The sequence below is a fragment of the Taudactylus pleione genome, unplaced genomic scaffold (assembly GCF_031769625.1).
Source record: "Taudactylus pleione unplaced genomic scaffold, aTauple2 ptg000500l, whole genome shotgun sequence".
In the NCBI taxonomy this organism is placed as follows: domain Eukaryota; kingdom Metazoa; phylum Chordata; class Amphibia; order Anura; family Myobatrachidae; genus Taudactylus; species Taudactylus pleione.
Window position 1 is genome coordinate 680,696 of NW_028284902.1, and position 25,221 is coordinate 705,916.

A 25,221-nucleotide genomic window follows, 5' to 3' on the forward strand; every position below is an offset into this window, starting at 1 on the left:
CGATCAACATCGACAGCCGCGCCGTTTGTAGCGAGCCCCGGAGCGAGTGAATTAGTCTCTCGCTCCGGGGCTCGCGCATGCGCAATGCCCCACCATCGACCCAATTGCGAGCGGGTCTGAATCAGGCCCTAAGATGCATCTCAATTTCATAAACAATAAAAATCCTGGTTTACAGTAACAATAAAATATCTGATGCCAAGTGTTGACCCAGACTGGAATAATTTGCCTAGAGAAGAAATTGCGACTGTGCAGCATAACTAAATATGCACAATAGTTAGGTGTCCGCACATACACTACAGCGATATTACATAGTCCAAACGCACTATGAGTCACCATACAGAGTTAATGCAGTTTTGAAATTGGAATTTACAGGAACATGGTTCTGTGCAAGTAAAAAGTTTACAATAAATCGGAACCTTCTGTCAATTTGGGGCACCCACTGAACAGATTTAAAGAGCCTCTCACAAACTATTCTGCTTGGGTTCTGTAAAACCTCTGACGCCTTCTAGAAATCATTAGTATAGTACAGATTTCCACCACCTCCAAAAGGTCTTGGGCTGAAAGGTTTACCTATAAAAAAAACAAACAACAAAAAAAAACAAAAACCTGGTGGGCTCACTATAAAAGCTAAATTATATTAAATTATTCGGAATCCACGTCACCTTCCGACTATGGAAGTATTTTCCGCCCCATTTGCTGCACAACTGGCGGATCCATCCATTATCAGACGCGACATTTGCTGACTCTGCAGTGGATAAAACTACTCTGCACATTCCTGCATGGTCCCATGGAGCCAGGTGGGCTGTCAGCAATACAATCTTGTGATAACACGCCACCACTTGTGGGCCACTCTTGCATGAAGTTGCTGGTTCGTAAATTAACCCCATTACCTAGCATCTGAAATTGCTTAAGTATATTTAAGAAATACTGAACAAGGGGGCTGCTTCGCTTTTGACCCACATTGAATTCCATGAAGCTTTGCACCTTCCATCCGAACCTCCTTCCAGCTATCCTAGAATGCCAATTATTTCCAGCCGGGCACAAACACTAGTTCCAACTCTGCTTGGAGGACTAAGGTACCATCCCCAGCATGGACATCAAGGGAAAAGGTTTACATTACTGGCATTTCTTGAATCTGCCATATAGTAGTGGCTGTAATTTACACAGCTACAGATGTAGCCACACTCCTATACCTGGCGACTCTCGCATATCCACGTCTATGGCGTGCGCAGACCTCAATGGGGAGAACGCCGGGCATGCCTAGTCGCAGCCCGGCGTGACCGCTGCGATGTGCGATGCTGTGCGCAAACATCGCGACAACGATGAGGGCGGATAGACCTGTATATACTTTCTCCTGAGCAAGTGCCGTCAGTCCCAGATTTCTGTATAAAGGGCTGTTAATAAAGAAACATTACCAGCTGTTCCCTGTTGAGGCGAGCTCTGTGGGGTCCGCCCGGTACCTCATGCTCTTCTTCTGGCTCCTGCCCACATGACTCCAAGCAAGCCTCCACCCCTGAATAAACACATCAGAAATTGTACATACAGAAGTCTTTGTGCCCAAACCATTTCTCTGCAATTACAGGAGGCTGGAAAATGTGGTATTAACTGTACGAAAAGATAAACTAATAGGTCTGTGATTATGCCTCTACGTCCCTTTAAACCATTAGCAATAGAATACATACACAACACTTCAACTGATGATATAAGCTAGAGGTTTAAATGATCTAAATATTACCATGTCATTCATTTTTCCTAGCCTAATGGATAGCAGACAGAAATGACATTTACAGTTATTTTTTGCCCCAGTATCTATACACACACACCTAACCGTATATCTCTATACATAGCCATCTCCCTCTAAACACAAAAATATAGCATGCTTTAAATATACAGTGAGATCCTGTGCACTCAATAAAACCCACAAGATATTAGAACACTACACTGAATCCAGCTGACCTAAAGCATCCGAGGCTTTAGTTCTTGTGCAGAGATATACTATTTAATGAGGCTTCGTTGGTAACCTCTCAGAGGTACAGTACTCCTATTCTCAACAATCATTACACATTTTCAAGAAATAATTGGGTTCTACACAGGCAGAAGAGGCCTCTGAGCAATAGGTTGCCCTGCGGTCAACACCTACTCCAGCATAGACCAGTATAATTTCTGGGTATGTTCTAGGACCAGTAATATATCTAATTTAACACAGAGGTGTAACACTTCCTAATAAATATTATTTAAAATAGTTAAAATACACATTTGATAGTGGAGAGGTTTTGTACTTAATTTGTGAATAGCCCCTTGTACACTTTCTCAATTCTCATGTTACCATAACACAGTGGCGGGGGATACGGAGTGTACTGTATACACAGAGGACGATTACCTTATGGCATATTTATCTCTTTATTAACATGTAGAACTGCAGGTATAAATTGTAGTATCAGTATCTTGTTCCCTTAAGGTAAAACCATGACAGAGTTCGGTTTAGTACAGTTATTTTGGAGACGGCCTTTAACAGTTTACTGGTTACCTGCAGCTCCTGAGATTCGCACTATACCTTTATACCTTTAGGGGCTGATGCAGTTTCTCGCAAGTCCATTTTGCTGGCGGATCTTTTAGATTTTTAGCACTGCGCATGGGCTAAAGAGCACATGCATTCGCAGGCGCACCTCGCCCGTAGGTAGTGTTGAGTGAGGTGTTGTACGTTCGCATAGATCTGTCTGCAAACTGATCTCTTCCACCAGGTGTAGGGCTGGTGCGCACGGATAAAGCTGAGGGTTATCTGCAGTCACAGATGCGTGTAACTCGGCCTTTAGGTGAAAACCGACATGTAGTTGTGTGCACGTGCAATTGCGGCCAACTTGCGTGCTCGGCTCCTTATGGTGCAAGAAATTTTAATTACCCCCCCAGAGTATTTTACACTCTATGCTATCCGCACACCTGGCCAATTACAGGTAATAGTGTAATTAGGGGAGTCAGGAAGCTCCCATGAATGGCTGCATGTGCATGAATACAGACCAGTAGTAAACCCTACCCAAAGGTAAGCACCATCATGCCTTATAGCATCACTAACATGACTTTGTACTTTTATTGACATCAACTCACAAGTCCATCGGAGGATCCAGCACCCGGCTAAGGTGCCCATCATACACTTCATAGTACGGAGTATGGGCTCATCCCCAACTACGACGTGGCTCACTAAAGAGAAAGGAGAGAGACGTGAGCTTTGATTGGTTAAAAGATGCACAGAATCCAACAAAAGAAAACTGGTTATACACGTGTTCTCCATCGTGGCGTTAAACAGCCCTTCCAGTCGCGCCTAGTCCCGCGTGAGCTTACTCATGCCGAGCGTCTCTTCGTGCACAAGCAGACTTTGCGGAATAATATGATATGCAGCAGGTATATGTTCTGCGTGCCACTGCATCTGTATACCAAATGCTACGTTACAATGTCAGCGCCACGTTCCTTTGGGATGAATTTAGACTCGGACGCACACAGAACGCACACATGCCGCATATCACATTACACAGCAAAGTCTGCTCGGGCGTCTTATTTGCATCGCATATGAGACGCATTTGCGTAGAAAGGTTCCCTGTGCTGGCCGATATAGTGCGGGAGCGGCGGCTTTCATGCGCCCTGTGTAACACGACTCATAACACGTAGGATAGACGAGGAAGGACGTATCTGTACTGTAGCCACAGGATTTCTATGTCCGCGCTGAGGGTGATTAAATAGTCCAGCTGGCCAGGTTACATTAATTACGCATAGTCTTCTTCTGACTGTGGGCCTGGATGTCCGTATACATTCTGCAACAAGCGTCAGTTCAAGGCAATCACTTCTAAAGTCGAATGACAACGACATTGCACTATATTTTATAGATTCAGAAAGTTCCAGACTTGCAATGCAGCCACCTACCTGAGCTGTTGTAGTTAGAACAAACTTCTGCCCTCAGCAGTTCGGCAAGCTTGGTGAAATCAGCCCTCTGAGCGGTGGACAGGCCGCTAGCTAGAAGAACGGCAGCTCCTTCCCGGGGCTGGCATGAACTCTAGAAGTAGACAATGCAAAGATACACCATTGAGAAATGACCGCACCTGACATACCCACCAGCTGACCCATCCCACTGCACATTGAGGCCATGTAATAACAGGAGGGGTGGTGTGCTCTGTGGGAAAGGTGTATACCAACACTCATGTAACAGGAATCCCCCGCTCGCGCTGCCAGCTACAGACTTGTAACACATCCACCTACCCTCAAAACGCACCAGACAGACCAGGTTTGCGCACCACAGACTTCGTGATTTAGCCCCTCATGCGACTTTCTTAAAATATGCATCAGTCTGCTACTTTACACCAAAAGCGGGCAAATTACTGTAAGACTCAAAAGAGTGCGTAATCTGGGTTAAAAAAAAAAAAAAAGGCAAAAGCCAGAGGTTCAAAATGAGTGACGTCATTATGCTGTTAAGATGTTACTTTATACAAATGACTTTGTGGGAAAAGAAAAAAATTACTCAAAAGCTGGAGTCACTTCCCATGGCGGAGTGTCCAAGTCGCACCAGTAGTCTCGCACCATACAGTATGGTCCAAAAATAGGTGCATGTAGACATCTGTATGTGCAGGATAATACAGTGTAAACACTCTGGGTCCATTAGAGTTGAATAGTATCTGTGTGTCCCTAGCCTTAAAGAGAAGTATGGCCTGTACGTTACCTACAACTATTATTCTCCGTATAAGGGCCGTATTCAATTAGCGGCGAAAACAGACAAAATTTTTCACACAAAAAAAAGAAAAGGTTCTCTCCATCCCAGGCCAGGAGGATATAAGAAAAAAAAAATCTCCATTTTTGGTTAAAATGTGGGGATTTCTTACAGAACCCTTTGGACACCCATCCCAATGATAAATTACCCCCAAAAAATTATTGTAAATTGTGTACTTTGGCAAAAATCTGCGCAAATTTTGGGTGAAAAAAAATCTAAAAAAAAAATAAAAAATCGTTGAAAATGATAGAAAACAAAAATTTTTTCCCCCAGGAAATTACTGTTCCACATAAATTGAGGGTACATTAAAATGTGTGCAGGTATATTTTCGTGTCGCAAAAGCACAAATTTTAAATAACCGTTAAAAAAAGCCTGCTGCGGCCGCTTGCAATGTTTAAAACACTTGACGCATCCATAACCGTCCCCCGAAAAAGCAGACCCAATAAGTTAAAACCATTTTCAACGATCTTTTTCCACCCAAAATTTACGCTGTCGTTTTTCACCAAAGTACGCCACTTACGATATATCATTAGGGGGAGGAGGGTCCATTAGGGTTTTGAAAGAAATACCCACATTTTTAGCCAAATATAGGGATTTTGCCTTTTTTTTTTTCTCCCGGTCTAGGATGGAGAAAACCTGTCCAGTTTTTAATTCTCCATTTTCACCTGTTTGCCTTTTTTGGGCGAACAACTGCAGTTTGTAGTTTGCGAAAAAGACGACAGTTTTCACCGCTAATTGAATATGGCCCTTTGTGTGCAAAGTAGATCTAAAAACTAATACAGGTTGAATCTCCCATATCCAAAATGCTTGGGACCAGGGGTATTTTGGATATCGGAATATTCCGTATTTTGGAATAATTGCATATTATAATGAAATGTCTTGGAAATGGGACCCAAATATACACACAGAATGCATTTATGTGTTACATACACCTTATACACACAGCCTGCAGGTCATTTTAGACAATATTTTTTATAATTTTGTGCATCAAAAAAAGTGTGTGTACATACATGAAATTCATTTATGTTTCATATACACCTTATACACACAGCCTGAAGGTTATTTTATACAATCTTTTTAATAATTTGTGCCTTAGACAAAGTTTATGTACGTTAAACCATCAAAAATCAAAGGTTTCATTATCTCAGTCATGCTGAAAATATTCCGTATTTCGGAATATTCCGTATTTTGGAATATTTGGATATGGGAGACTCAACCTGTAGTATAAATGTAACAGACTCTTGAAACACAGATGTCATTTAATAATAAAAAAATCATTAACTCTAAAACACCTAACAGATATTTGCATTGCTATGACTACACTTTGTGAATGTTCTATCAAACATAATTTGTGCTTGATGCTATTAACAGCAATTCATGAGGTCAAAAGGTCCATGGGCTTTAAAACCCGTAACACAAGTAACATTAATTTCAAAAACATAAAATTGCTCTGTAGGACTTTTTTTTTGCTATTGTTTAACAAAAAGACTAAAATAATCTAATGTACTATGGGTACTAAATATATTATCCAAATTAGTAAAAATCATTAATGATTTATATATATGTTTTGACAGTACTTCGTCATTTTTAAAGTCTCAATTTCAGTAAAGACCTATAGTAAGCGGAGCAGACAGCATAAAAGGTAAGAGCATGATGCACAAAGGATGCTCTTTGGTACAGAGACTATAAATGGAGGACATAAACTGATTATACGGTACTCTTCATTAGAGAACGTAAAAGGGACTTGACGGAATATAGAGTAGCTCTGTGAAACGGGAGCAGATTCCAGCACTTACAGCAGGGCGCCTCAGAAGTGGCTCCTTGTTTGTCTGTGTTTGCAGTAAAGCCGACTTCATCTCCTCCGTTTCAGTATAGTCCACAGGCCGCAGACCGAAAATATTACTGGTAAAACAAGAACAGATGGGTTTTAAGTAAATACAATATGTGACTGGATTCTTAACGAGGTACATTAGCAGGAATCCAGTTTTATTTCCCGTGTCTTGTTTCTCTGAAGGTTGGACTCTCAACACAAACAAAAACCATAAGCCTAGTAATTACAGGCGAGACAGATGGACCGCGGGCGGACAAGCTGCTGAAATCAAACAAGGCGCATGAATCGCATAAGCCAGTGTCTCTTCTCCTCTGACTGAACGGTCTTCTGTTTGCTAGTGATACCAAACGGCCTGAAGGCTTCTTCCTTAGGAGGCCCCTCTCTAACAGACGTGTGCAAGCCTGACATTTCCACATGACAAGGCTCTGACACGGTAACTCTTCTACTTGCTCTTCCAAAAGACTCAAAATGTCATCGCCCAAAAAGGAAATGGAAAGCCAAAAAAACAAAAACAAAATTTATTTTTTATTTCAATTATTAGCATTTATTTTGGGGATGCGGCACATTTCTGCACCGAGGTACAGAGCAGTTACACAAAACAGCACGGTGACCAGCATCTCCGTACATACTTACACATGTTGTATACCTGTTGGTTTAGTTACATGATCTTCGGGAGGAGGGGATGAAACAAGACCAGGGAGACTCCCGCTCGTGAAAGTGCACACTCGAATATAATATCGTGTATTTAATAACCAAAATGTAACTAAATCAAAAATTAGCTTAAATAGAACAGCAAACAATAGCATTCCCCGACATGTCTGTGTTATCCAATTCATTAGTAGAAATGCCTGTATCTTGAGAAGATTCAGTTTCAAAAAGAAATTGTTGTTTCCTATTACGTCTAAAAAATGGACGTTTGCCCTCCTGAGAAGTATTACTAGAGAGCCACCTGTACACTGTACACCTCTCGTAACCTAATTCTGCTTTTGATAATCTCTCCTTTTTAAACCTAATAAGGTCTCTCTTGTATTGGGACACCCATTTAAGCCAGTCCATCCAGTCTGTTTCCTTATCACTTAGTAGAATAGGCATATGTACACTTTCATAGGTGCTAATTTTAGCTCTGGTCTTTTCCAATTACTTAGTTGATTGTTCAATTACTAACAATAGCGGATCGAAGGAGCATTTATTTAAAATGCCAATCCAGCGCCTGCAAAAAAAGTGGGTCATAGCATCCTATTGTCGGCAATTTTTTTTTACCAGAAATCCTCTAGGGATTTTTTTGGACTTGTAATAGTCACTTAATGAGAGTCCGTGCAAGTGGAAATCCACTTCCTTCTTTTTAAGGCGTAGCAGATCCTTATACAGGATATATCCTCAATAGCTTGAGATTCTGCTTCATCATCTATACCCCTTGCAGGGAGAATTGCCTCTGATTCTGAATAAGTTAGAGTTTCCCCAATAGGGTACTGCATATGACTCAACTGGTCCTGCATTTCTTCCATCATCAATAGTGAAGAAGTTATTTAACTATCTGACACAATATGGCAAACAGCACTTCACAAGTCGTCACTAATCCCTGTATCAGAGTGTGGCTCTCTCAAACCAACAATAAAGTGCTGTGCTTATAGCATCTAAAGGCAACTTAAGTCCCAGAAAAAAATGTGCAAATATTTTTGTGCAAAGAAAGTGCATTAAATAAAAAATGTTTTTAAAAAATAAAATAAAAATCAAGCAACAGAACACCACTTCAGAAGTCAGCAATGTTCTTTAACATGTGTTTTTGAATAGTGCTGGTGCCAGTTGAGACGCTTATTGGTAGCTATGGTGACGGGGATACTATGCACTCTGATGACGCAACCACGCGGCTAGCATGATGACATCAGATCACGGAGACTATGGATGGGTGAGTGGTCCCGCTCTGGGAAGCCGGTTTGATGCACGTGGGGTGAGCAGGCTTGTATAAAGGTATGTCAATTATTCATTTCTGTTGTAACCTGAAGACAGTTAAAATACTGAAACGTTGTTGACTAAAGCTCAAGTCTGACTATTCTTGTGTTGTGAGAGCCGCACCTTCTCCTTTATATGCTACATTTGTGAGGGCACCGATCGCAGCTACTATACACCTCTTTGGGAGTGCCGGTCCAAAGGTAAATTATATACATACATATACACGCACACACGTGAAAAAACAATAGGACCAGGCAGCACTCATCCAGACTTATATTTTTTTTCTACAGCTTCTTATTATTTAAGCTGACGTTTCAAGGCACATAAGCCTTTTCATCAGGGTGCAAAAAACCTTTTTGCACCCTGATGAAAAGGCTTATGTGCCTTGAAACATCAGCTTAAATAGTCCACATTTATATTCTTCTACAAGTCTGGATGAGTGTCGCCAGGTCTATTGTTTTCACATAGACTTTTCTTTTATTATACTCATATTGGGAAGGCACCCCAGCAGTTGCAATTCCTTGTACCAAGAGTGCCATTCTACACGTATGTATGTATGTATGTATGTATGTATATTCACAGATATGGGCGCTCTTGGATTGCACTTACATCAACATAATGTCAAACAAGCATTGATGTACTGAAGTGTATTCTTTGGGAAATACCCATCCAGTATACTGTAAGGTGACGAACATAATCACCTTTACAAATCATTTGGAGCACTCAAGGTGGAATCAGACCATGTTATACACTATATTGTGCTTTATATTATTCTTTGTGGACGGATTCCAAAACATTGAGGATGGATCTAGTAGTTACAACTGATAGGAATACAAGGGACTTTCGCCTTCCTTAAGTGTTGTATTACCATTTATGATATAGGAGTGTATTTAGAGGGCTCATATCTGACTATACAGCCATGGTCAAAAGTTTTGAGAATGACAAGTATTGGAATTCACAAAGTTTTGCTGCTTCAGTGTTTTTAGACCTTTTTGTCAGATTACTATGGTATACTGAAGTAAAAATTACAGCATTTCATAAGTGTCAAAGGCTTTTGTTGACAATTACATGAAGTTTATGCAAGAGTTAATTTTTGCAGTGTTGACCCTGCAATTCGCCCTGGCATGCTGTCAATCAAATCCTGCGCCACATACTGACTGATGGCCGCCCATTCTTGCCTAATTAATGCTTGGAGTTTGTCAGAATTTGTGGGATTTGCTTGTCCCCCCCGCCTCTTGAGGATTGATCACAAGTTCACAATGGGATTAAGGTCTGGGGAGTTTCCTGGCCATGGACCCAAAATTTTGATGTTTTGTTTCCCGAGCCACTTCGTTATCACTTTTGCCTTATGGCAAGGTGCTCCATCATGCTGGAAAAGGCATTGTTCATCACCAAACTGTTCTTGGATGGTTGGGAGAAGTTGCTCTTGGAGGATGTTTTGGTACCATTCTTTAGTCATGGCTGTGTTCTTAGGCAAAATTGTGCATGAGCCCACTCCCTTGGCTGAGAAGCAACCCCACACATGAATGGTCTCAGGATGCTTTACTTTTGGCATGACACAGGACTGATGGTAGCGCTCACCTTTCCTTCTCCGGACAAGCATTTTTCTAGATACCCCTAACAACCTTAAAGGGGATTTATCAGAGAAAATAACTTTACCCCAGTCCTTAGCAGTCCAATCCCTGTACGTTTTGCAGAATATCAGTCTGTTCCCTGATGTTTTTCCTGGAGAGAAGTGGCTTCTTTGCTGCCCTTCTTGACACCAGGTCATCCTCCAAAAGTCTTCGCCTCACTGTGCGTGAAGATGCACTCACACCTGCTTGCTGCCATTCCTGAGCAAGCTCTGCACTGTGGTGCCCCAATCCCGCAGCTGAATCAACGGTCCTAGTGCTTGCGGGACATTATTGGGACGCTGTGAAGCCTTCTTCACAACTATTGAACCGCTCTCCTTGAATATCTTGATGATCCGATAAATGGTTGATTTAGGTGCAATCTTACTAGCAGCAATATCCTTGCCTGTGAAGCCCTTTTTGTGCAAAGCAATGATGACTGCACGTGTTTCCTTGGAGGTAACCATGATTAACAGAGGAAGAACAATGATTTCAAGCTCCACCCTCCTTTTAAAGCTTCCAGTCTGTTCTTCTAACTAAATCAGTATGACAGAGTGATCTCCAAACTTGTCCTCAACTCTCATCTGTGTTAACGAGAGAATCACTGACATGATGTCAGCTGGTCCTTTTGTGGCAGGGCTGAAATGCAGTGGAAAGGTTTTGGGATTAAGTTCACTGAATTGGTAAAGAGGGACTTTGCAATCAATTGCAATTCATCTGATCACTCTTCATGACATTCTGGAGTATATGCAAATTGCAGTCATAAAAACTGAAGCAGCAGACTTTGTGAAAACCAATACTTGTGCCATTCTCAAAACCTTTGGCCATTGCTGTATGAGCATTGATATTGGCCAATAGGCCCAATACTGCACGGTCTACGGCCTGAAAATGAGCTACATAGAGGATCAGGTGTTGCTAGGCGACACCAATTGGTCATTTGGACATAGGTTGCTCCTTTAACGCACATTTTATATACAATGGTTATTTCTCATCTTAACATATCACAGCTTCGTACACATTCACCAAAACTAGCATAAAGTAGGAACCAGAGTATTACAGGACCTCAACGTACAGTATCCCCATCATAAAAGATGGACTGGTTTCAATTTACCAAAGAAACTTCTGCACTGAACTACAGTAACTATCCGCAACTGGATGAATTGTCATCAAACAAACAAAATTTTAAATGCAAATCCATATTCTCCTTTATTATAGCGACACCATACTCTGCAGCACTGTACACAGATTTCTAGGGCACAGAACTTTCAGCACTGATCTTCCAGAGTCAGGAGTGTGGCAGCAAACAAGACGTTAACAATGGACAATCGGACCTTCAAGATCATTTTTTTTTTTCCTGGGATGCCCTGATTAATTTTGCACTAATAGAAGCCCCCGGTTTCCTTGCATTAGTAATGTTCCTGGAGCTGGCACATTACAAATGCTCCAGATTAACGGATAATTGGTTCAGCCTCAGCACGGCATCCTGGGAGTTCCAACCCATTAAATACTGTCATGCTGCTCTGTTCTGGCATGCATCAAAGGTGCAGATATTTGGCCCTTCACAAAAAGCTAGTTCCTTCCTTAGGTACAAAACAGGCTCTGGGACGAAGGTGTAACTTATCCCTGATCTAAAAAAAAAATGCTAAATAGTTGTCAAAACCCAAAATGGAAATTTGTTTTAAAACCACCCTGTATTGTCTGCATTATTTTGTTACAGTTTAAAAAAAAAAAGTATTTAAGTGTACATACATCCACATTGTTATAAAGGCTCACTGATTTACGTTACAGCTAAACAAAATACTAGAACACAACTTGGTATAAAAACATTAATAGAACAACTAATTCCTACGTTTGATTTATAGATTTTTTGCATATAAAACCACTCTCCAGCCTACCTTCTAACTACAGTCATCTGCTTATGCTATTCTCAGGTGTTGGATTGTTATTATAAAGCGATGTAACACTAGACTGATTGCTGCATTTTCTGTCGACCATTTTTCTGAAACTATGGTCAGGCAATTTGGGACACAATGTTGGGGAACTGGCAGGGGCTACATTGGGCTGTGATGTTAGCATTCTGCTGACCTAAGCACGTCTGACCTATTGCCATTGGTTGATCTATTTCCCCGTTATCAGAACAAAGCTGCACTGACTTCACCAGACACCGCTGAATTCTCGGGTCGGTAAGTTGAAGTGAGGGAGTCGCACTGTATCATCAGGTGAAGATATGTCAATACTGTAGGTCTCTTTCCTAGTTTGTGCCTCTCACTCTATTCTACTACTGAATTCATACCAGGCTATTTATGTGCACTGGCAAACTGTCCAACGTTTTCCCACTACGAGCCTGATGCCTGCAAATGACTGGGTGGGAATTATGACCCAGCATGCCTGTATTTGCAGTCAGCAAATAGCCACTATATACTTCTGTGTGTAAGTCAGTTGCCAACTGCAGTAACAGACCCACTGCTAATGGCAAACTACAGGGGAACTTTGAATTAATATATTGATTAGCCCAGCTGTTGTGCCTATACATAGTATTTGTTACAAAAGGTCGACATTCAGGATGCCGACATGGATTTTGTCGACATTCACAATGTCAACAGCTGGCAGAGCGTTTTCAGCCAATAGAAGCCCTAACCGTAGCCTAACAGAGCTGTAAGCATTCACAATGTCGAAATAACTGCATACCTACTGTTCATGCTAGCACCCTGCACCTGTCACAACCTGTGCAGTTACCCTTTCCTACCTGCGGTGTTGCTCTCTGCTATGGTGCTTCTAGCACACTCTGCTAATGCAACAATCTGCCGAGATACAGAGCAGAGCGTGCTAGAAGCACCAGAGCACAGCGTGACAGCCCAGGGAGGAAAAAGGAACTGTCATAGGTTTTGAACATATGCTACAATGAACACTACATACCAATAGTGGTACACGCTCTGTGCTTTTTTACTGCTTGCTGTTAGAATTCTGTAATCATTGAGCTTCTTTATATAATTTTTTTTTTCCCATAAGGGAAATTGTACAAATCAAAAATCAGAGCTTTCTTCTCAATTTCGGAGAAAACGAGATGGGAAAAAAAAAAAAGACACTTAAACTTGAAGTACTTAATGCAAAGCTCCAATTTGTGCGGGATAACTAAATCCAGACACTCACCCATTAGAATTTCATCTCCCTTGAAAAAAATGGAGAATGCAAACAGCTTTTGCTAATACCAATCCTGCTGTGCATGGAAAGCCGGCAGGACAGTCCATTTTAGCTAAAGTGTTTATGAACAACTGTGAAATTGCAAAATGTGCAGATCTAATTTGTCAATGACTTGGCTGGCTGTGCCTCGGCCAGGAGGTGGGGGGGGGGGGGGAGGCACAGGAATTGGAGACTGTACTTGAAGAAAATCTGCTATAAAGAAAAATATAAATTAGTTCTGTGCAGAAGATTAACTTAAGGGAAAAAAAATTAACTAGACCAGCGGGGCAATTAATAGGTCCAATGGTCCAGATCGTATTTTCCATTTGCAGTTTGCTATCTTGCCTACACAGGGGGATTTGCCCTGAATGGAGGGGAAAGCAGCAGAAATCTGGGATCTTTACCATTTCAGACTAGGCACATGAAGGGGCCTAGCCCCTACCGCCTCTTCTGTGAGAATCCAGGCATAAGCTTATCTACAGGTACCTTTTCATTAAGGGCTGCGCAGTTTTAAAACACTGACACTGTAGCAGTCTATTTAGAACTTAATTGAAAACTTGCTACAGAGCAGATAAATAAAAAAAAAGTCTGAAATACATAAATTGTTGCTTTTCTAAATACGCAAAGGCTTGGTTGCAATCTCCTGTTGCTTTAGACGTTTGGTGACAGTGGTATAAACATCGCAAATGTATCTGTTTAAAATGCATAACTTAGCTTTACCACCCACTGCAAGCAGTGTAAACAAGAATTAGGGAAAACGGCTGTAAGTACACTGTGTAATAATGTTACAATACTAGCTTCTGGCTGGCCACCTGTTTTTAATTACTGAAGTTAACAAAAATATCTTCACATTTCTATGGGCCAAATCACAGAAATTCAGAGCATTATTATGAACTTTGCATTACCCATCCTGCCTTTGAACCTGTGTTTGCAAAGGGCAACAAACGCCTTTTGTGTTGTGGTTAAATGGACAACTCGCTGTTTCAGATCCCGTATCAGAGGGGGTGACAGGAAGCAGGACTGCAATGATGCAAGACTGACCACTGCAGCTGTGCACTTGCAGCCGCACGCGCTTTCTAAACACACTGAACTTCCCGGCAAAACCTTCACAAATGTCAGGGAAAAAAAAAAAAAAAAAATTAATTATATATAAAACACACACACACACACATTTATTTTAGGGAGCGTAAATAAAAATAGAGTGAAGTGATCATTTCCCACTCCTAAATAAAAACAGATCTCTTGTAGCCAAAATTTTTGAATCAAAAGGTTTTTTGTATTTTTAATGAGAACTGTGCCGCACTCAGGACGGTCTTTGCAGAGTTTTGGGCAACAAGTTGCGAGCTCTGATCAAATGCAGGACACAGGTGGCTCGGAAAATCTCAAAGGCAGAGTGCAATGGTCTTTGAAACCACTGCAGGCTCTGAAAAAGGATTAATCTTGCGCAATTTGTAGATTGTTGAGATTGCTATAACTGGACACAAACTCAGGTGTGAAAGATGTATAGGATACATAAAAGTAGCGGATATTTTGTGAATAAGTACTCGACAAGTCCATACCCACTTGCTGTTGATAAACACCAGGCTAGCAATCTCTCCAGCTCCCTTTCCCTTACAGCTGGCTGTAGGTTATCCCCACAAGTCAGAGGTGTCAAACGGTAAGGACATTGCATTTGGACTTTTAGTCCTGTGTAATATAGAGATATAAAAAGGTAAGCACAAGTGGAGGCTAGGAACAGGCAGGCACATACAGTACCAAATGTCCAGGACAGACGTCGAAATCCAAGGCAAAAGTTAGGACAAGCTGCAAGCAGGCATGGCCGGGAATCAGGTGGGTTAACAGACAATACGAACCGATCACAGACGCCACTCGTTTGCTTGTTCCCAAGCACAGAGGCCAAAGTGCGCAATGGATCCCAACACTCTGAAAGTTGCCTGTGATGGTTTTTATTCTTTAGACAACACTGTTCGGAGGATTGTCAACCCTGCTAAACACCATGTGAGAATCACCCATCTTTGGCATCGAGATCTAACCGCAACATTCCATGTACCCCATACCAAAAAGTCAAGCTTCCTATATGCAGACAAAACAGAGGTCTCACAGATAACAGGTCATGGAGTGATGCTGGGTTTACACTTAACGAGGTGTGTACCCAGCAATGCGACGCCCCCGCCGACGGGCCGACATATTGGGCGAACGGTACACACTAGACCAGGGGTTCCCAACCACGGCCCTCAAGGAACACTAACAGTCCAGGTTTTGAGGATAGCCATAGTTGAGCACAGGTGACTTAATTAGTACCTCAGTTTTGAGTTAACCATCTGTGCTCAAGCCTGGATATCACCAAAACCAGGACTGTTAGTGTGCCTTGAGGACCAAGGTTAGGAATCACTGCACTAGACAATTCGGTGGCCGACGTGTCGGCCCCTGCCGCATCCAGGCTGCATGGGGTCTCAGTCGCATAGTCATGTTGGCCTGCAGGTAGGACCAACCTGACGTTGCGGCTGACGACTCCACGGGAGAACGCACCAGACGATGCAGTGCGTACACACTAGACAATTTTGAACGATAGGTTGTTCCGATGAGTCGGAATCGGGCGTATCTTTCCAAATATCGGCTAGTGTGTACGCACCTTAAGAGTGTCGGATAAACTACAGATGTCTCCTCACACATCTAGCCTCAATACGCCATGCAGCGCGACTTGCTTGGCGTGAGTGAGCCGCCAGGTCCCGTACAACTCTGCTAGCATTGGGAGTCTTTTTCTGCCGATAACTATCAATTGCGATGCGACTAGGACGCATCAGCAGACTGTACCGATTAATGTGATATGCGACACTTGAATATCTATGTGCACCTGAGTTTGTTCATGAAGCACAGCGGAACTTGAAATGAAAAAAATCTGCGGCCGCTACATTGTAGCACTTCGTATACAGATTCAAGGACTGTTGCACATAGATATACAAGTGTTGCATACCAAATCAATCAGCAGAGTCTGCTGGAGCGTCCTAGTTTGATCACATTGCGACTTAGACGCATTTTTTTGCAACAAAACAAAACAAAAACACCCAGGACTAGCAGTGTCCCACAGGACCTAGCACACCGAGGTGGCCTTTTTGGTAAGACTTCAGCAAAGATGTGCACGGACACATCTGTACTACTACTTGTGATATCAAAGCCGTGCCAATTGTACCACGAGAAGGAAGTTTCACAGTGCAGACCAACATGAGACTGGAGACAAAACATGTAATATTAGTTAATACTTAGCCAGCAAGATGCAAGTAGGGGTGGAGATTCCAGCGAGTTTGGCATTCATTTTAAAGCGACAATCGGTGAAAAAGGCAAAACCAACCTGGTTTTGCCATAATGATTGCTACGCTAAAAGAAATGCATCCAGACTAGCTGGAATCTCGTCTGTCTGTATCTTGCAGGCTATTACATAAACCCCCTAGACTTAGAGACATGTGACAAAGGGAGCAATGTGCGCACACCTCCGCTTAATAAGGATACCTCAAGATCACAGATTTTCCTGTGCACAAATGCGGCGTGAAAATCAAAATCTGTGACTTTGGTGAGCGCGAGGTGCCAGAGAAGTGGTTGAAAAGCCGCCACCTCGCACCCATTCCCTAACTGAATTTCCCCCTAGGAATCTAATATTCATACATCATGTTTAAGGCATCAAATTATACACATTTATTTTCCTCTGTGCCCGGAGTGAAACCAGTATGTTTTCTCTGTGTGTTAAACAGAACGGAGAACCATGATACAATCATTAGTGTAACGGACGAACAGACCACCCGGAAAGCGCTAAATAATCTGCGTCATTGTACTTCAGCTCCTCTCCCCACCGGTTTGGTTATTGATTTATCACATCAATCCACACTCCTTTACAATAACACAAGCCCGCATACCATGATATATGGCTCTCCTTCCTGATGTATAATGTAATGTATGATCTCGTTAATGTTCAGAGAAAAATGCTAGAAATTCCACAGCAGAATTCAGCTAATGCACACGAGTCCAGCACGTATACTGCTCGCTACATTACTCTCCAGAATTTTTTTTTTCCCCTTATACCACCCATCGAACTGAAAGCCAGAAAAAAAAAAAAGAATCTTTAAAAAAGGTCATATAAAAAACAAAAAAAAACCAAAACACCCCACCAGCCTGTGCCACCTATAAGATACAGCCAAGCAGAGAGAATGGCTTACAATTGCCTCCCAGTCACACTGCAGTGGAGTCTGCAGCAGCCAAGTAATTGTACACCAGCTGCATACATAAGGAGGCATCAGAGACCATCCAACAATACACACTGCACGCTACATACAAGTAACGGCTACCAGGGGCATAACAGACTTTCCCTGGTCCAAAGCCTGTGTCTTGTCAGGTGCTGTGGACGTGGTCGAGCCAGAACAGACACTCACTGAAAGCACACTGGGAATTTGTTGCAGGTGGGAGTGGATGTGTGTGATCACATCTGGATTTCTACAGTGCATTCTTTGCTTTTGTTTGAATTATATTCTCTTTTAACTGAAAATAATGCGAAGGGAAACAGTACGTTAAATAATGCAATGCAAAATATCCGAAGCATGCAATTAAAATAAACAAACGAAAATAAAAACACTGCTGAATAATTCCTCCGCCTGTCCACCCAGACACATTTTCATTTTTCCGTCACATTGCTGCAGAGACGAGCCCTCCTTTTCAGTGGACAATTATGGTAAGAAACTAATGATTAGACACCTTTTTTTGGTCGACTATACAGTAAAAATACAGAACAATTATAAAATTACAATTATAAAAGCTTTCACATCTGACAGATTTAAAAACACATTTACTTATATAATTGCAAGGTGTGAAGACTAATTATGCGATAAGCAAGTATCTTCAGCTTCACAAATTTCTTCTGCACTGTGCAACCTAGACCCACCTTACAGGTCCCAACCTCAGATGCAAACAAACTCCTGAACATTAGGGATGGCAATCAAATGATGTTTCATCAGAACCATCGATGGTTTGGATCGGATGACTAACCCTACAATGGTGAGGATCCAATGTCTCCTCGGGAACTCGATGGATGGAATCCCGACCGTCGGCTTCCCGACTGTCTAATCCCGGCAAGGTGTTAAATGACAGGCGTCGATATCCCGACGCCTGTCATTTTACCTACGCCGGGAGCCCAACACAAGGCATGCCGATCGAAGGGTAGCCGGGCGCGGACAGCTGCTTTGGGGGGGGGGGGGGGGGGGGACTTAGGGTTAGGCACCCCCCCGGGAGTATAGAAAAGAAATGGGAGCGCTGACAGCGGCTGCTGGTTTAAAAAATTATTAGTCATTTTATTACATATAACACTATTAAAAACATCAAATAATGGAAATACAGATGAATATAATTAATTGGGCTTTAATGCCACATGATATAAAGCATGGAGCCGGCTCCACCATATAATATTAATTATCAATATGAAGATACTTCAAAAAGACTTCTGCAAGATACTCTTCCTATAACTTACACATTATGATAAAACGGAGCGTTAAATAAAAGTCACTGGTCACAGCCTATTAGTATGAATTAGTTGCTTGTTAGTATTGGTATCCACTTATACCCAGTTAGTCGAGGGTTAATGAAAAGTGAAGAAAACAACGCAGCTCTTTCCACACAGATTAGAATGTTAATATTGCAGTGTTAGTAATATAGTGGAAAATAGGTAATTCCTATAGTAAATGTATTACCAGCCAATCATTTTTAGTAGACAAAGCAGGGTATACTGTGGCAGTTAACCTCTACCCCAATCCCAGGGGGAGGAAACTCATGCAATTATCGTCTGCTCACAAAGGTAGAAGCGTGATAGCCAAAAAGTTTTTACCACTTAGTGCACCATGTGGTCCGGAGGTGCATGCGTCCTCAAGCAGAGGGACCTCTACTCCTGGATCCTGGCACTTCTTACCACTCTCAGTGGATCAGTCGACTGGATAGATAGGCTTCTAACCGCTGCTGGCTAGTACCCGCTCAGTCTACTCACTGCTGCACGCTGGCTGGTAGCCGCTCCGTCACTTCCGGTGGTGTATTTCCGGCATGCGTGTCACCTGCGTTCCACGAGTCAGCTGACGCGTTTCTCCGCCCAATGACGCGGCGGTTTCATCAACCCCGGGAGGTTAGGTCTAGGCTAGGGGAAGGGGTTAGGGCTAGGCACCCCCCAGGGGACTTAGGCGGCAGGGAATTAGGGTTAAGCACTTGGGGGGGGGGGGGGGGGGATTAGGGTTAAGCACCCCCCAAGGGAGGGTTAGGGTGTAGAATTAGGTTAGTAAAATACTTACCTTTGACGATCGGGATTTCCTCCACTGCCGGAATGCCGCTGTCGTGATTACAACTCACGGCCGGCGGTAAATCGTATGTATTCAGTTTCCTCACCAACGCAAGTTTTTTTTTCCCCCCCCCTAATATTCTACCGATGTATTGGGAGAACGCAGGCGCGGGCAAGCAGCCTTGTTTGATTGGCTCCAAAATGTACAGGAGATATTTGCACCTTCAGTTATATCCCACTGCATATAAAACATATTTCTTAGCATATACACAGGACTCAAACCTCCCAAACTCACATACTATAGTCAGACACCCAACACAGGAAGCCATTTGCACCTGCATAGGAATCCATGTAACTCTAATTTTATAAACTAGTTGTAATGGTCATATTAAAACGTTGCAACTAAACAGATCTATGTAGTATGGACCACACATTATATAGACCTGCTTAGCTGCAAAGGTGTAAAAACTGACCATTACAACTAGCTTCTTACAGTTAGAATTTCTAGGACTCCTATGCAGGAGCAAATAGCACCATGTGTTAGGTGTCTGATTGTAGTACTTGAAGTTGAGAGTTAAAGTCCCGTGCACGGCATGAAGGGGAAATTATTATGGTAGACTTACCTAGATAACTCCTTTTCTAATTTTCTTTTTCATGGTCCATAGGAATCCACAGGGATAAAATGGTGATATCCTAAAGCAGTTCCCCTAGGGTGGGAGACACTCCTGAGCACAAAGGAGAACTCGTCGCCCAAAGGAAGCATCCTGAGAGGCAAAAGTATTAAAGGCATAACACCTAAGAAAAGTGTGGACAGAAGACCAGGTGGCTACCTTGCACAATTGTTCGGCAGAGGCACCACGTCTAAATGTCCACGATGGCCCTACAGACAGAGTAGAATGTGCTGTCACCGTGCTTGGGACAGGGAGATCAGCCTGAGTGTACACCTGAGAGAGAGAGTCATTCGAAGCCATCTCGCCAGAGTCCGCTTATTAGCTGGCCATCCTCGTTTGCGAAAACCATAGAATACAAAAAAAGCTTCTGATTTTCTAAACAGGGTTTGTGCACTCCACATAGATACGGAGAGCACGAACTACAGCCAGGAAGGCTTCACCTACAGAAAGATCTGGAGCCTGAAAAGCTGGAACTACAATTTCTTAATTTACATGAAAACGGGACACTACCTTCGGAAGGTAACTCTCCCTTGTACGAAGAACAGCTTTATCCTGGTGAAAAATCAAAAATGGAGAGCGACAAGAAAGTGCTGCCAAAATCAGAGACTCTGCGAGCAGAAGAGGTAGCAAGAAGAAAAAAAAGTGACTTCGCTGTCAACCACTTAAAATCTACAGAGTAGAGAGGTTCAAATGGAGGAGCTTGTAGCCCCTTAAGAACCAAAGGACAAATGCCATGGTGCTACTAGTGGAACAAAAGGAGGCTGAAGTCGCAGAACTCCTGGGCCAAATTTTCTAACATTTGGTAATGAGGCAATTTTCCTCTGGAACCAGACTGACAAAGTAGCCAGGCGGAGACCATGGTCTAAACCTGCCTGGAGAAAAGCCAGTATCCTGGAAATCTTAAACACCTTAGAATCATACTTTCTATGGGAACACCATTGATCAAAACAATGCCAAACTCTGCAATATATGCGGGCAGAGGCAGGCTTCCGTGCTCTAAGCGTTTGAATTATAGAATTGGAAAAACCTTTTGCTCTTAGAATGGAAGATTCAAGAGCCATGCCCTCAAAGCCAGAAGAGGCAAGTCTGGATGCCGGCAGGGACCCTGCATTAGCAGATCCTTCCAGGAAAGGATACGAATTGTCTATTGACAGATTCTGTAGGTCGGTGAACCAATGACGTCTGGGCCAAGGCGGAGCCACTAGCATTACTGTTCCGCCTTCCTGCTTGAATTTCCTGAGAACTCTTACTGCCAGTGCGTCCATGAAGGTTGCCGATGGGTCTCTTGACTTGTACCTGGGGACCTTGTGGTTGTGACGCGACACCATGAGATCTCTCTGGTAGAGCCCATTTGTTTGCCAGGAGCTGAAACACTCCCGGATGGAGAGCCCACTCTCCAGCATGTATGTCCTAGCATCTTAGGAAGTCTGCTACCCAATTTAGTACTCCCAGTATGAATATTGCCGAGATGGCCCGAAAATGACGTTCTGCCCAAATCAGAACCTTTCTCACTTCTTTTATGGCTGTGTAACTTCTTGTGCCTCCCTAATGATTGTAGGCCACTGTTGTCGCATTGTCGGACTGGCTTGCCCTGGAGCAGGTCCTGTACCATGACAAGTGCTTTGTATACTGCTTGCAGTTCCAGAATGTTTACTGGCAGCTTACTTTCCCGATCTCTCCATTTTTCCTGCAAGGTGTGATGATCTGTCACTGCTCCCCATCCACGAAGACTGGTGTCTGGTGAGCAGCGCCCAATTTGGAATCCAGAATGGGTGCCCATTGTTCAGATGATTCTTTCTCAGCTACCACAAGAGGGAGTGATGAACCTCTGGAGTAAGGATCCTATGGGACTTTATTCGATGATACTCTTCCGTTCCACCTGGAGAATCATTTGTTGCAGAGGCCTGGAATGGAACTGGAGCATAACCCAACATGTCAAAGGTGGCTACCATTGATCCCAGGACCTGCATTACTAACAGAATGGATATCCTTCGCTTGCGAAGCAGCTTGCATATTCTCAACAATAGGGCCACAATCTTGTCCTCTGGCAGAAACAGTCTGTGCCGGAGAATCCAGAAGAGCTCCCAGAGGTACCATCTGCTATGTTGGAGAAAGTGACAATTTCTTCCAATTGATGATCCAGTTGTGCTTTTGTAAGCAGACTGTGGTCAGATGAAGATTGTTTTATAAAACAACTGGAGTCTGTGCCATTATCAGAAGGTCGTCCAGATATGGCAGAATTCGGACTCCCTGATATCATGACTGCCATTATTTTGGTAACTAGCCGGGTAGCAGTAGATAGGCCAAAGGGTAGAGCCTGAAATTGGTAATGTTGCTGAAGGACAGCAAACCGTAAAAATTGCTGGTGGGATGGTATAATAGGAACATGCAGATATGCATCCTGAATGTCCAGGGAAACCATGTAATCCCCCAGCTCCATTGCCAAAATAATTGAATGGTGAGTTTCCATACGAAACTTGGGTACATGGATAAACCTGGAGAGTTTTCAGATTCAGTATATGTTAAGGCCCATTCGGTTCCTGAACCAGAAATAAATTTGAATAAAAAACACCTTTCCTGTTGAGACACAGGAACTGGGACTATTACCCCCCGCCTGCAGCAGGGAATGAATGGCTTCCTGAAGGGCCAAAGCCTTTACCGCATCTGCTGGAGGATCTGTGCAAAAAAAAAAAAAAAAAAAAAAACTTCTGGGGAGGATGCCTCCTGAAAGTGAGGGCATGCCCCCGAGATGCCACTTCTCGGACCAAGGCATCTGTTGTTTGAAGCCAACAATCCACAAACTCAAGAAGTTGGTCTCCCACCCTGGGATCACCCAGGAGGCAGAGGGTTTGTCATCCGGTTTAGAAGCTGGACGTCTTGCCGGGCTAGACCTCTTAGTTTGTTGCCTTGAAATTTTGCGAAAACTAGACGTCTTAGAGGAAGGCTGTTCCCTTGCTCATCCCTGAGAACAGAAGGACCGAAAATAAACCTACCTAGACTTTATAGTCGCCGTAGATGGTAGACCTGCTGACTATTTTAATCGAACTCTGCTCCAAAAAGTACTTTCTACATCAGGGTCCATAGGGTATCCACAGGATACCTTGGGATATAGGTGATGACGTCAGGCATCGGGCACCATAGAGTTAAGTTTTCAGCCTGCCAGGATGCACTAGGGTCCCCCTCCTATACCCCGCCCCCGAGCCAAGGCATCTCAGTTTCGTTGGTGCCTGGCTCGGAGTCGGAGCACCTGTTTAGAGAGGGGGCTAAGGATAGCCCCTGAAGTTTTCTTCAAGGCAGCTGTGGCTGCCCATCTGGAAGTACAGCATGGACAGTCACTACTGACGTACATGCTGTCTTCCCTACACCCCCACCGGTACAGAACGCCGGTACTGATGCAGGGATGCTGGTAAGCATCTGTGGTCACAGCTAGCGGTGACCCCAGATGTTTTGGACCATGGCCGGATTCAAGGGGGGCAGCAGGTAAGCAGCGGGGTCCCGCGGTGGGTCCCCACTGAAACATGGTCCAGAGTCCCCAGGCAGGGGGCTCCCTGGGGACTGGCTGCAGCGTGGAGCCAGGTAACAAACCTGCGCTTCCACTACCCCCCTGGGACAGCGGACCGCAGCTGAGCGGTAGCACTGCGGCGTCCCAGGGGTTAATTGCATGTCAGGGGAGCGCGCCTTCCCTGTACACAGCCGGCGCCTCCCCCGCTGCACACAGCCCTCTCTGCACCTGCCGATTGGCCCTGTGGCAGCACTCCTCCCCCAGGCCGGCCTCCTCTCTGCTCCTCGGTGGCCATCTTTACAGAAGCATGGTGAACGCTGCTGATCGGTGGCATCGTGGTCTGGGTCCCCCGGCATACCTCTCCTCCGTTTGAACAGGTCTGTGTATGCAGCGCTGTGTCCTACCAAACTGTCTGCGTAGTTAAGGATCAGCGCTGATAGTGCAGGGATTGATTTCTTTGCATCGTATGTGACTGCTGCTAGCGTCTGCTGCCTGTACTTTCACCTTCTACTGTCATCCTTTTCACTGTCCCTGCTCTTCTTCTGCTAAAGCCCTTGCGGAGCGGTGATTGCAGGGCGGTTCTCCCACTATACTAACGAGTATCAGTGAGAGGGGTCACATACTTGCCATCATGTCTGAGAGTGATTTTCCTCTCCAGCTTCTGTGTACTACGTGCAAGGTATCTATAGCGGAGGGGGAGGGTAGCGCGGAGGGGCTATGTCGGCAGTGTTTTTTATTGGCGCGACCAATTACTGTCACGGCTTCTGTACAGGAACCGCCCTGGGCTTGTTTCGCCAAAGCGCTTACAACCCTAGTGGGCCAGTTAGCTCCGAGCTCTGTACAGCATTTGTCGGACGTGTTACAAGGGGAGTCTGTATTGCGGCCTCACAAGCGGCCGGTGACGTCTGTCTGCTTCTAATGACGACAGGACGTCCGATGGGGAGATTCTGGATCTTTCTGACCAAGAACCTCTCCGTACTAAAGAGTCGGACGCCAAGTCTAAGGTTTATATTCCTGGCCTTATTCGGGCAGTCCGCACAGCTTTAGTTATTGAGGATGATGATCCTCCGGTGTCAAAGTCCAAATATGCCTTTTTCAAGGATATTAAGGGTGACGCCACAGTGTTTCCTCTTTCGGGTCAGTTAGTAGATCATTTAGAGGAGGCGTGGAAACATTCTGGCAAACGGTATCAGCCTCAAAGACGTTTAGCAGTGGCTTACCCGTTTGCGGACACTTATTTCTTTAAGTGGGAATACCTTCCTCAGGTGGATTCTCATGTGACACGCCTAGTATGAAGTGCCACATTGCCCATGCCCTCCATGTCCTCATTGAGGATGCTACGGACCGTAAGGTGGAGATCCGCTTAAAATCCATTTATTCCCCCGGGCGGGGGGGCATCCAGACAGACTATAGCCCTATGTTGGGT

General features: G+C 43.8%; 1 protein-coding gene across 3 annotated transcripts in view; it reads right to left on the reverse strand.

Moving 5' to 3' along the window:
• The window catches only part of BARD1 (BRCA1 associated RING domain 1), an 84,806-nt gene that overhangs the window by 3,689 nt on the left and 55,896 nt on the right, over window positions 1-25,221 (reverse strand). For all 3 annotated transcript variants that reach the window (XM_088449919.1, XM_088449917.1, XM_088449918.1), the window contains exons 7-10: window positions 6,547-6,652; window positions 3,913-4,042; window positions 3,103-3,195; window positions 1,416-1,513 (exon numbers count right to left, since the gene is read on the reverse strand). In XM_088449919.1, the coding sequence (XP_088306045.1) occupies window positions 1,416-1,513; window positions 3,103-3,195; window positions 3,913-4,042; window positions 6,547-6,652 (427 nt within the window). The remainder of the gene's footprint in view (window positions 1-1,415; window positions 1,514-3,102; window positions 3,196-3,912; window positions 4,043-6,546; window positions 6,653-25,221) is intronic.